The 12,943-nt window shown below is 33.2% G+C and overlaps 1 protein-coding gene across 3 annotated transcripts in view; it reads right to left on the bottom strand.

Moving 5' to 3' along the window:
• SPOCK3 (SPARC (osteonectin), cwcv and kazal like domains proteoglycan 3) overlaps window positions 1–12,943 on the bottom strand; it is a 491,866-nt gene that overhangs the window by 251,872 nt on the left and 227,051 nt on the right. For all 3 annotated transcript variants that reach the window (XM_058720948.1, XM_058720947.1, XM_058720946.1), the window contains exon 4: window positions 12,440–12,554. In XM_058720948.1, the coding sequence (XP_058576931.1) occupies window positions 12,440–12,554 (115 nt within the window). The remainder of the gene's footprint in view (window positions 1–12,439; window positions 12,555–12,943) is intronic.

Here is a 12,943-nt window from a genome sequence, read left to right as displayed (position 1 = left end):
TGTGTATGTTTATTTCCTTTTATTTTTTTCTTACATTAGTTAGAACTTGCAATATGATGTTGAAAAAGATTGTTAAGGGGGACAAGGGGATGGTATCCTTGACTTTTGCCTTATCTTAGTGGGCAAGCTTTGAGTTTCTCACCAGTAAGTGTGATATTAGTTGTATGTTTTTTAGATATCTTTTATCAAGTAGAGAAAGATCCCTCCATTCCTAATTTACTGAGAATTTTTATCATGAATGGGTGCTGGATTTTACCAAATGCTTTTTCTGCATCTATTGATATGATCACGTGATTTTACCCATACCAATTTTAAAACGAGAACAAACCTCAATAGTTGATAATTCAAAATTACTAATATCTAAACAGTATTTTTATAGGCAAAAGTGTGATCATACAGGCATCAGGATACATTGCTTGAAGTAGAGAAATTGACACATTATTCTTATAGGGTATTTGACAATAACTATCAAAATTTAAATACACTCTCCCTTTAACTTAGCCACTCAACTCCTAGGAATTTCTGGTAAAAATAGACACACAAACATGCATAAGTGCATGTTGAATGTTGTAAAGTAGCCATATAAGATAAAAACCTAGAAATAACCTTAATGTCCATCAATGAGACATTGTTTAAATAAATTATTGTACATACATGTAATGAGTACCTTTATGGCTATATAAAGGAGTATGATAGGGGTGCCTGGGTGGCTCAGTTGGTTAATCATTAGACTCTTGATTTCAGCTCAGGTCATGATCTCACAGTTCACGGATTCAAGCTCCATGTGGAGCTCTGTGCTGACAGCACAGAGCCTACTTGGGATTCTCTCTCTCTCTCTCTCTCTCTCTCTCATCTGTCAAAATAAATAAACTCTAAAAAAAATCTAAGAAAAATAAAAGAATATGATAAAATCTGTATGCTAAATTGCAAACATGAAAAATATAGAAAGTGAAAAAAACAAAGCACAATAACACAAAATCCTCCCATTAGGAAGTAATTGTGTTTGTATGAATGTGTGCCTATAGAAAATTTCTGCAAGAGTGGGAGTGAAACTGAGTGGCCTGGGAGAGGGAGGTACACAATATGCACTCCCTTCTCTGTCATTTAGTTGTTCTCCTCCACATTATTTTTGTAAGATTTTAAATTTTAAAGAAAATATTTAAAAATGGATACCATTTATAACATCTTTACAAAATATTTTCCTTCCTTTCACACTTAGCTAACAAATGATATTTTTCCTCAATTCCTTCAAAATAGTAAATTACAACAGCATAGAAAGATATTTATATTTAGAAGAGAAAGTATAATCATTTTTCTTAATAGGCAATTAGTTTTAACCTCCTTAGAGATAAAAGGATCTGATATTCTTTTAATATAAAAAGCATCTATTTAACCTATGTAATTAGCTCTCTCTAGGTATAAATCAGAAATCTAAGTAACATAATTGGACTTTGAACCTAAGTATTTTAGTCTTCATCATTTAAAGACATTGGTGTAGGAGACGTTAAGTTCTATCTAAAATACCTCTTTAAATGTTACCTTCTTCATAAATTATCCAGTTTTTCCTTTCTTCCAAGGTCTCCACTATCCTCTTGTTTATTTTGGAAACCATAGTTCATTAACAATATTTGAACCCTCCTTTGTTGTTATTTTTTTCTAATCTTACTGTCTTCCCTCCACTAACAGATATTCATGAAACAAGAATTGAATGGCAGAGAAAATGGCTTATTTGTGAATGAATTCCTGATGATCATCATCCACAGTATGCAATCAACTGAGTTTTTTCTATCCCCCATGTCATTCCAGTGTAGGCTTCTTGTGGTTGGCTGCTCATACTGCCCTCCTCTATTAACCAGCATAACTCAAACCCTGTTCTCGCAACTGAAATCTCGGTCTCAGGAGACTTAGAAGTAGACACAGACATACATTAATTAAAATCTTCTTTACAAACTTTAAAGCCAGTATTATGGGATGCAGAGCTGGAAAACTCCACTTAGACCCAGCCTTTCCTTCCTTCAAACACAAGAAGTAGCTAAGCTAAGCTAAGCAGAAGAAGCATAGAAGTCTTTGGGCCCACCGGGGAAATAAGAGCTATCTGAAAAGACAGGAAAGTAATATAACTAATCACAAATGACAGTCTTAGAGGAGGCATTTTAGTACACGTGAATACTTCTCATATATTTTGAACTATTTGGTCTGAAGCCTTCTTCTCTAGGCATAAAGATATTGGTAGTAGTAAAAGATATAAACTAGAAAATCATTAAAGGGAGTGAATTTGTTCAAAATATAGCCTAATAACCTCCAGGAGAGCAAATATGTTTATTTCCTTGCTATTTCCCTGAAGTAGCTGTCTCTCACATTTTTCCCCAACACAAATATGGCATATTGTTCCCATTCTCTCCATTCTCAACTGGCAAAATCATATAATTATCTCTTTGTACTTGAAAAAGAAAGTAACCTGAAATTTCATCTAAGTCAGAAGTCAACATTTATTTTTTCCAAATATTGTGTCAACTTCAGCTCAACCTTAAGTTATTAAATATATAAACAAATTACTATAATACGGGTAGATAAAAAGTATTTTGAATGTGCCATAGGCACAATGATAAAGGAGAATTTAATTCTTCCTTGTGCTGGGACACGTGTCAGAGAGAGCTGGATAGAGATTTCTCAATAATTAATGTTTATTGAGTGCTTACACTGTGAAAAGGGCTTTACACAAATTGTGTCTTTAATTTTCACAAAACAAAGGGAGATAGATAGTACAATTATCATCTCTATTTTATAAACAAGAAAACTGAGTCTTGGGGAGTTTAGTATGCTCAAAGTCATTCTGCCACCAAGAGATGGAGACAAACTTCAAAGCCAGCCAGTCTAATTTCAAGTAACATACCAATAACCATCATGCTAAAAGCCTCCTCATTAATGGAGTGTTTACCAGAACAAAGGAATAAATGGACAGAACATTTCCCCAGGAAAAAATCTGAGACATAAGAAGAGTCTGTGATTATAAAATATATTAACATGTTTAAAGGAAAAAAAATAGCAGTGACTAACCTTTTCACAATGCCTACTCGGTGTGGATCACACCCTGTTCTAATCGCTTTGTATAGTAACTCATTAATCCTTAAATCAGCATCATCAGAAAATACCATTTTTATCATTCCTACTTTAAAGAGAACTGAAGTACAGAGAATTTAATTTACCTCCTCAAGATCGCACAGCTAGCAGATTGGGGCTAGACTGAAGTCTGGCAGTCCAGTTCTGGCCTCTGTGTTCTGTTACAACACTCCACGCAATGAATTGCCTGCAGTGGTAAGACTGCAATGTGTCACCAGAAGAGAGTTGCAGAGGAGGCTGTAAAGCTGCCTGGGTCCTGTTACAAGGGACTATGCCAAAGATTTTGGACTGTAATCAACAAGCCCCTGATTTTCAGCAGAAGTGGGGATAATATGATAGTAATGATATTCTGTGCTGTGTATTTGAAAATATAATCACTGTTGTCTTATTTTTATATTTGAGAAACATGCTTTTTGTTTTTGCAATGCAGAGCATTGGAAGTAAAACCTGACCACATTATAATGATTGCTAAAAATGTTCTGTCTAATGAATTAAATTTTCTTCTTATGAGAGGTTCTCCAGTATCTAGGGATTATATCCTCTGGAAGGCGATATCAGAATAGAGAATCCAAGAATTACATATTCAGCCAAAAAAGAATGTGGATTAAAATATGCTGAGGAATTATACGTTAGGCAAAAGTAACTCAGCAATTTTCTTAAAGGTACATAGAGTTGTAATAAAATTATTTATCATCTATAAAATGTATAGAAGAGTGTCTCACTTATATAATATGTTTTATAAGTACTAAATATTATGTTTCAAAAATATTACAATATAATAAGTAACAAATTCTGCAACCTCAATAACTAGAATAAATGTCCATGTATACATATATATATATATATATATACACACACACACACACATATATATACACATCTGTTTAATATATGCCTATGTATATGTGTATATATATATATGTGTGTGTATATATATATATATATATATAGCATTAGAAAACCTTGAGAAATAAATGAAACATGATTAACTTTAGGTATTATCTGTGTTTTAAGAAGAGTTACACTAATTCACTATCCAAAATACTATTACCTCTTTTTAAGTGCAATTAATATTAAAAAATAATATAAACTATAGACTTTGGATGACAATGATGTGTCAGTGTAAGTTTCTCAAATATAACAAAGGTACCGTCCTGGTGAGAGTTGTTGACAATGGAGGAGTTCGTGCAAATGTGGGGACAGAGGGTATATAGACATTTTCTGTAACTTTTGATCAGAATTGCTGCAAAACCAAAAAAAAAAAAGTGTTGCAAAACCTCTAGATACTAACTGAAAGATCTATCAGTAGTGAGGTACTTAAATGGTTATATAAACATCTACTTATAAATGTATAAAAAATTATATGTTCGTAAACATATAATTAATTTGTAATTATAAAAAGGAATGTGTATACAAAAAAATAAACGATTTCAAATCCTCAATTTGTCCCTTTTATCTAGCTAGCTACCATCTTTCTATACATAATCTGAAGCAGAATATCCAGAATCTTAGAGCTTCCGTTTTTGATTCTATAGAAGGACCATAATAGGCTTTAGTATAAAACTTTTGGAATGTTGTAAAAAATAAATAAATTTAAATCACTTAGTAAAAACTTTGCATGTATTAAGTGTGTAATAAATGCCGGATTTCATTCTCCCTAGGACAATATCAACACATTTATATACTCCACAGGCTAAATCTTACATAAGTACAAGAAGCATTATTTTAAAATAATTATAAGTTCAATTCTATTCAACAAACATTTTTGAGACTCTACTATAAATAAGTCCTGTGATTGAATCTTTCCATTATGAATATTTCAGCATTATAACAATGGAAATATAAATATCAGAGTCATATATTTAATAATTATATAAGGAAATTCAGATTTTCTTTTAAAAATGGCCTTTAACATTATGAATTCTAAAAGTGCATAGTTAAAATAGAAGAGTTTTAGGACTCACATTCCTTTGATATCTGTTTTAATAAATAGTATTTTATATTAGCTTCATCATTCTTTTATATAATGCCTTTTTACAGGGCCCAAAGCATTTCCTTTTTGATGCTTTTTCAACCTTTGGTGTAAATGGAGCAGAAATTAACATGGCTAGATTTGTCCTATAATAACTTCTTCAACCTTACTGCTTTGTTATGCCAAAACTTTTTTTTTTTTTAATATCAGCAGCATCCATTGATTGGTGCCTGAAACACTGATCTAGAAATAGTGTTAATTATCTGCAGCTGCACAGGCAGCAAAGGGAGCATAAAACACTAGGCTTCTTGCTCGCAGTGTACAAAAACAGGGAAACAAAGACTCTCAGCTGTAAGCGTCCCCAGAGCTGCTCCCCATGATAACAATATAAAGTGGGTCATTTTCAAAACCTGGCAAACTCATCATATATTTTATACTAAGCATCTAAATTTTAGAAAACATGTTGCAGCTTAAGTTTCTCTCCTTATTCATAACACTCTTTTGTTGTAATTGGTGATGATAATGGTAACAAAACCAGCACAAGCACACAGGTAACAGTTGCTTGAGACAAATTCTTCATGAGACAAATATCCAAACATATGATTTTGAACATGACTTACTTGGAGAGTTTACAGCCTTCTCCACACTGGCAATAGTGTTCACAGTTAGTGTAAAATACATCATGAACCTCCTGATCAGTCTATTTTTCTGATATCAAAGATACATATCGTGATTTAAAACACTAGCAATTATTTCAATTGTTTACAAACCTAAGGCAAAGGTCTACCAGTTTCCTAAAGCTAATTGTTAGAGGCTCATTTCTCCTTCATATTTTCATATCCTCCTCTCCCTTTTCTGCTGGCAAGTATTTGTTTATGCAATCAATAAATTTATTATTAAAGTAAAATTTGTATATAACATTATATAATTTTCAGATATACAAAATTATACATCGATACCTATATACACCACAAAGTAATCACCACTAAGTCTAGTTACCATTCATCACCACACAGTAGGTCCCCTTCACCCTATTAGGTAATCATCAATCTGCTCTCTGTATCTATGAGTTTGTTTTTGTATTGTTTTGTTCATTCATTTGTTTTGTTTTGTTAAGATTCTATATATGAGTGAAATCATACGGGATTTATTTTTCTCCATCTGATTTATTTCACTATGGTAGAATTATGCCAATATTTCATTCATCTAACGGCTGAATAGTGTTCCTGTGTGTGTGTGTGTGTGTGTGTGTGTGTGCATGTGTGTGACATCCTTTTTATCCATTTACCCATCAATGGCACTTAGGATGTTTCTATATCTTGGCTATTGTAATAATGCTGCAATGAACATGGATATGCATCCATCTTTTCAAATTATTGTTTTCATACTCTTCAGATAAATACCCAGAGGTGGAATAGCTACATCATACAGTAGATCTACTCTTAATTATTTGAAAAATAATTGAAAAGTTTCCATACTGTGTTCACAAGGGCAACAACCATTGACATTGCCACTGTTTCCTTTTCTCCACATCCTCTCCAACACTGCTATTTCTTGTGTTTTTGATAATAGCCCTTCTAACAAGTGTGAGGTGATATCTCATTGTGATTTTGATTTGCATTTACCTAATAACTAGTTATGATGAAAATTTCTTCACATGTCTGTTGGTCATCTGTATGTCTTCTTTGGAAAAATCTCTATTCAGATCCTCTGCCCATTTTTAAATTAGGTCTTTTTTTATTGTTTATTTTTTTGAGTTTTTTATATATTTTAGATATTAATCCCTTATAGGATAAATGACTTGCAAATGTCTTCTTCCATTCAGTAGACTGCTTTTTACTTTGGTGATGATTTCCTTTGCTTTGCAGAAGTTTTTCGTTTTAATGTCTCCCCATTTCTTTATTTTTGCTTTTGTTTCCCCTGTCTTTGGAGTCAGGTCCACAAACACACCACTAAGATCAATGTCCAGGAAATTCCCACCATGTTTTCTTGTGGGAATTTTATGATTTCACTTCCTCCATTCAAGTCATTAATCTATTTTGAGTTAATTTATGTATATGGTATAAGATAGTCATTTAGTTTCATTCTTTTGCATGTGGCTCTCCAGTTTTCCCAGTACCATTTATCAAAGACACTATCCATTCTCTGTTTTATGTTCTTGACTCCTTTGTTGTAAATTAATTGTTCATACATGAGGGGGGTTATTTTTGGGCCCTCAATTATGTTCCATTGATCTGTGAGTCCATACTATACTGTTTTGATTACTATAGCTTTGTAGCATACTTGAAATCAGGGAGTATAATACGTCAGTCTTGTTCTTCTTTCTCAAGATTATTTTGACCATTTGGGGTCTTTTGTGTTACCATACAAATTTTAGAATTGTCATTTCTGTGAAAATGCCATTGGAATTTTCATAAGGATTCCACTAAACTTGAAGATTGTTTAGAATAATATGGGCTATTTAACAATATAAACATTCCACTTGATGAGCACAGAATATCTTTCCATTTTTTTCTATCTTTGTCACGTTCTTTTATCAGTGTCTTACAATTGCCAGAACACAGGTCTTTCACCTCCTTGGTAAACTCATTCCTAGCCAACTGTAATCTTTTCAAATCAATTGTAAATGAGATTGTTTTCTTAATTTTCTTAATTTCTCTTTCTGATAGATTATTATTAGTGTATAGAAATGCAACAAATTTCTGTATATTGATTTTGTATCCTACAACTTTACTAAATTTTTTAGCTATAATTTTTTCGGTAAAAACTTCAGAGTATATATATATATATATATAGTCTGTATCATTTGCAGATAGTGACATTTTTACTTATTTCCTTCTAATTTGGATTGCTTTTACTTCTTTTTGTTGCCTTATTGCCGTGGCTAGGACTTCCAATACTATGTCAAATGAAAGTGAGAATAAGAATCCTTGTCTTATTACTAATCTTAAGGAAAGACTTTCAGTTTTTTACCATTGAGTATGATGTGAGTTGTGGGTTTATCATAGATAGCCTTTATTTTGTTCAGGCATATTCCCTCTATATATCTGCTGTGTTGAGAGTTTTTATAATAAATGAATGTTGATTGTTAACAAATGTATGGTTTCGTTTGGTTTTGCATATACTGAGATAATCGTATGATTTTTGTTCTTTTTGTTAATGTGGTGTATTATGTTGATTAATCTGTGGATGTTGAAGCATCCTGGCAACATAGGAATAAATCCCACTTGATCATGGTGAAACATCCTTTAAATGTATCGTGTCATTTGCTTTGTTAATATTTGGTTGAGGATTTTTTCATCTATGCTCATGAAGAATATTGTGTGTGCATGTGTGTGTGCATGTGCGTGTGTGTGTGTGTGTGTGTGTGTGTGTGTGTGTGTTTCTCTAGTTTTTTCTTTGGTTTTGGCAGTAAGGTAATTCTAGACTCATAAAATTAGTTTGGGAGCATTCTTTCCTCTCCAATTGTTTGGAAGACTTTGAGAAGAACAGGTATTAACTTCTTGAATATTTGCTAGAATTCACTAGTGAAATCATCTGGTTCTGTACTTTTGTCTGGTTGGGGATTTTTGGTTTCTGATTCAATCTCCTTACTAGAAATTAGTCTATTCATATTTTCTATTTCTTCATAATTCAGTCTTAGAGTATTGTGTATTTCTAAAAATTTATCTATTTTGTCTAGGTTGTCCAATTTGTTGGTATAAAATTATTTGTAGTATTTTTATGAACCTTTGTATTCCGATGGTATCAATTTTAACTTCTCTTTTATTTCTGATTTTATTTATTTGAGGCCCCCAGAGAGAGTCCCAGCAACTTCTTGTCTATCCAGCAGATACTTTAAGATCAGTAATTGGGTCTTCTTCACATATGTTCTAGGTTATTTTCAAACTGTTGTTTTTGTGCTGGATCCCAGGACAAGGGATTCTGTGTTCTCCATTCCCTATAGTTCTATGGTTTTCCTGGATTAATTCCCACTGGTTTTCAAGGCAAGGCATTTGGGTCGTCATCTGTCCTGTGAAGGATCTAAGCATTGGGATGCCTGATGTAGAGCACAGACCCTTAACTTCTCAGGGAAAAGTCCCATACTTTTGAGATCCAACCTGATTACGGATTGCTGTTCCCGTTGTGTTTTTTTTCCCCCAACATGCCTTTTTCTCCTTTGTTGTAGAGGCTCTGTTCATTCGGTTTTTAGGTCTTTTTCAGAGGAAATTATTCCATATGTAGTTATAAATTTGTTGTGTCCATGAGAAGAGGTAAATTCAGGATTTTCCTACACTGTCTCTTGAACACATCTTTCTCAATAAATTTATTTAAAGATATTTGTTGATTTGCTCCTATGTCCTTCCCAGACTATCTCCAACAAATACTCACAAGGCGCACAGAAAAAAAACTTCAGACTTAGATTATCTAGGTTGACCAGTTCAATTGATCAAACTACCCAATTTTCCTCTCTAACATTCAAAAAGAAAAGCTCTTTTCATACATTATTCAAAGAACGATATACTAACCAGTATGTCAAGTCACATATAAAATTGTAAGTAAGACATAGACCTCACCTTCATGAGCTTCCTGTCACTTGCAGGATATTCATGTTACACAATTTATTACAAATGTAATGAGTATTTAAAAATGAGAAGCGCAGGGTTCTAAGGTAATGGAAAAATGGATGTTTTATCTAGTTTGAGGAGGGTGGGAGAATTAGGAAAACCTCTTTAAACAATGACATTCGCCCTACAGAAGCAAACAAGAAATTTCACCTTCTCTTTTATGAGATCAAGAAAAAAGAAAGTTGTTCTTATAAATAAAAACAATAGTAATTTCTAATCTAAACTATGTAAATGGTCAAAATTGATTAATTAAGCCTGTTTTCCTTGTTTCCCATACCCCATCCCCAAAGTGCACACACCCCAGATTTAAGACTTGCTTTATTTACATTAACCACCTTTATTGATCAAACTTCTTGGCAAAACTCTCCTCCCTAAGTGTTGTATAAACATTCACTATGTACCTACATCCTCAAAGCAAATAAAGCATATCAAATATTAATCTTAAAATCAATTCTTTGGAACTAGCTATTTATTTATTGAATATAGTGTGTACTGAGTGCAAATTTTATAATAGTTTATCAGAAATAGAACAGGACTAAACAGTATTTACATAAAACACTTTGAAGTCCACTTACTTAAAGCACAGTAGACTCCCCCACTGCCCCAGCTTATCACTATACCAAAGGCAGAGTTGGCAATGGTTCTCCTTTTAAAACATTGCACCTGTTTATATTAAGAAATACTCTAGCTTTTGTTCTGAGTCTTTATCACATTAAGGAAGTTTCTTTTTGTCTGTAGTTATATCTTTGTTGAATAAGAGAAGCAGTGAGACAGAATAGTTGTAAAAAACATGGACTTTGGTGTCAGTAAACATAGACTGGAATCAATGCTCTGAAAATTCGCAGCTTTGTGATATTGAATCAGTTACTTTAACCTCTCCTGGCTTCAGTGTTCAGCGATTGTGGAAAGGAGAGAGTCTCTCTGCCCTGGGCATGAGATGAACTGTGAGGACTTCAGTTGCTCTTTGACTTGGTCCAGGGAGCGCGGGGGTGGGGGGGGGGGGGGGGTGGGGGGGGTGGGGGGGAGCAGGAAATGGCCAATGAGGTGTTAACTTTAACTGCGTGTTAAATGAAAACCTTTCCCAGGGTCTCTGACACTTGTGATAAAACAGTTTTTGCTTTTATGAAATAAATTGACTAAGTCTCTGAAACTGAAGTGAGGGATTACACATGAATGTATTTCAACACCAGCCTCCTCTTGATTTCTCAAGTAAAAATCAACTCTCTCCTAACTCTCCATACATACGTTTGCATACTAATATCTAAATTTTTGTGATTAATTAATGTGAGTCCAAGCAACTCAGAAATTTTGGAATCCTAGGGAAATAAATAGAAAAATAAAATTCTGGCCCAATGTTTTGGTATTTCTTTATAAAGGTAACATAGAGGACACGCTTGAGTGTGGAACACATTGCTGTTAACTCTGCTTTGCCATGCTGTGCCCTCCCACAGTATATTGACTTTATAGCAACATTATTTCCTAGAAGTCTTTTATACTTTGCATGCCCAGACTTGCTGTCTTTCTTCCTCTTACTTACTTCTGCAAGTATATTATTGGTATGCCATGATTCTTTGTCCCGAGTGAACTTATTCCTAAACTCTTTATCTTGGCTCCATTAGCCAGCCTGTCTTGGCATTTGAAATCTCCCACAATAGATGTGGCATTATGGAATAAATTCCTCCTCTACTCCATTCAGCAGGTTATAAAAGGCTTTATGCATACGTGCTTTCAAACTAATACGAAAAGTCAACAAAACTTAAAGTTTGTCATTTTCTAGAAATTCTACTTACATTCTTATTCTCTAAAGTCTTTATTCTCTGTTGGTATGTTTGAATAAAGACTTTAGAGTAAGGACACTAAAATAAAAATGCAATTAATCTCTGAACATACCCAGACAGTGAAATTCCCTTGCTCATTTGATGTAAAAGCAGTACAGTCCCAATGTCACAAAAGAGAGTGTTCCCATAAAGAGAATTCTTTTGAAAGTAATAAAGGGAATAGATACACCTGCTTACTTCAGTCAGTTACCTGTGATTTCACTTTTGGTTGTGCCATGTTTCAATACTTAAGACAGGGTGAAACTACACAGGCTATTTCTGAATTACTGATCCTTCTCAAAATAGAGCTTATCTGACAGAAGCAGTGATATCGTTATAACACAACATTTAAAACTCTTTCTTCTCTTGAAATTTTGTGCCAGCTTCCAGACTACAAGGACTCTACCAGTATGAGTGCTTCCTTAAAGGAAGGTGTCCTGAAGCATTCTAGGTCCATATCTCTATACTGTGACTTTTTCTTTTTTAATGAACATCAATCATTTGTTTCATTTTTTCTTTGTCTTGTTTATTATTATTATTATTATTATTATTATTATTTGCCCTTTAACTTTGTTTCCAATTCTTCTTTGAGGAAAATAGGCAGAAGCGTAAATATTTAGAGGGTACCAAAATGGTACTTACTCCTTAAAGTTGAAAAAGTGTGAGTATGCAGATATAGTACTTCAATCTCCACAAACTCCTCTTTATTTAATAATATATGCCTAAATTCTATAATCCATAGTAATTCTGATTGATTAGTGTTTAACCCAAGTGAATCATAATTATATTAACCAATCTTCTGAAATTGTCTCAATAAAACTCTGTATATAAGCTTGGCAGACATTGCCAAATATTTACATTCTGCAGTTATTCATAGTAAGGAATACTGTTCAATCAGTGAAATTTAATTTAATAATGTTTACCTGTGTGTAAGCCTCCGGTGACTAATGCAGACTGCAGTCTGAGAATCTTGAGCAATGCATACTTTATGCCGACTACATTTCATCTTTGAGCATGGATCTTTGGCTGGATCTAAAGCTAAAAAAAATGTTCAGAAATATTCAGATACGTTTCAATAGAATGGAGGTATCTCATCTCATCAAACGATTTGATCAAGAAATTTACATAGCAGTTCATCTCTAAATTTTCTTCACATTCCTTCTTCTAAGAGATACTTCTATTTTTACCCATATAACTCAGAGTTAATAGATGGCTGCAATTTAATCTTATTCTACTTGGAAGCTAAAATGCATGCAACCTTATGACCAAACAATGTATAATCAAAATAGAAACTTTAAGACCAAAATTTCCTACAGTCGTTACTGTCTTCTAAGCAGTAAGGTGCAGAATAAAGGTGGGGCATTTTACTGTAATACTTGTGTCAGTTGAGGATTATAATTTATACTTTTGCTTTCCCTAGATAGCTG

Source organism: Neofelis nebulosa, chromosome 3 (genome assembly GCF_028018385.1).
Source record: "Neofelis nebulosa isolate mNeoNeb1 chromosome 3, mNeoNeb1.pri, whole genome shotgun sequence".
Classification (NCBI taxonomy): domain Eukaryota; kingdom Metazoa; phylum Chordata; class Mammalia; order Carnivora; family Felidae; genus Neofelis; species Neofelis nebulosa.
The sequence above is the reverse complement of the archived record's forward strand: the minus strand, read 5'-3'. Positions and strand labels throughout refer to the sequence as shown.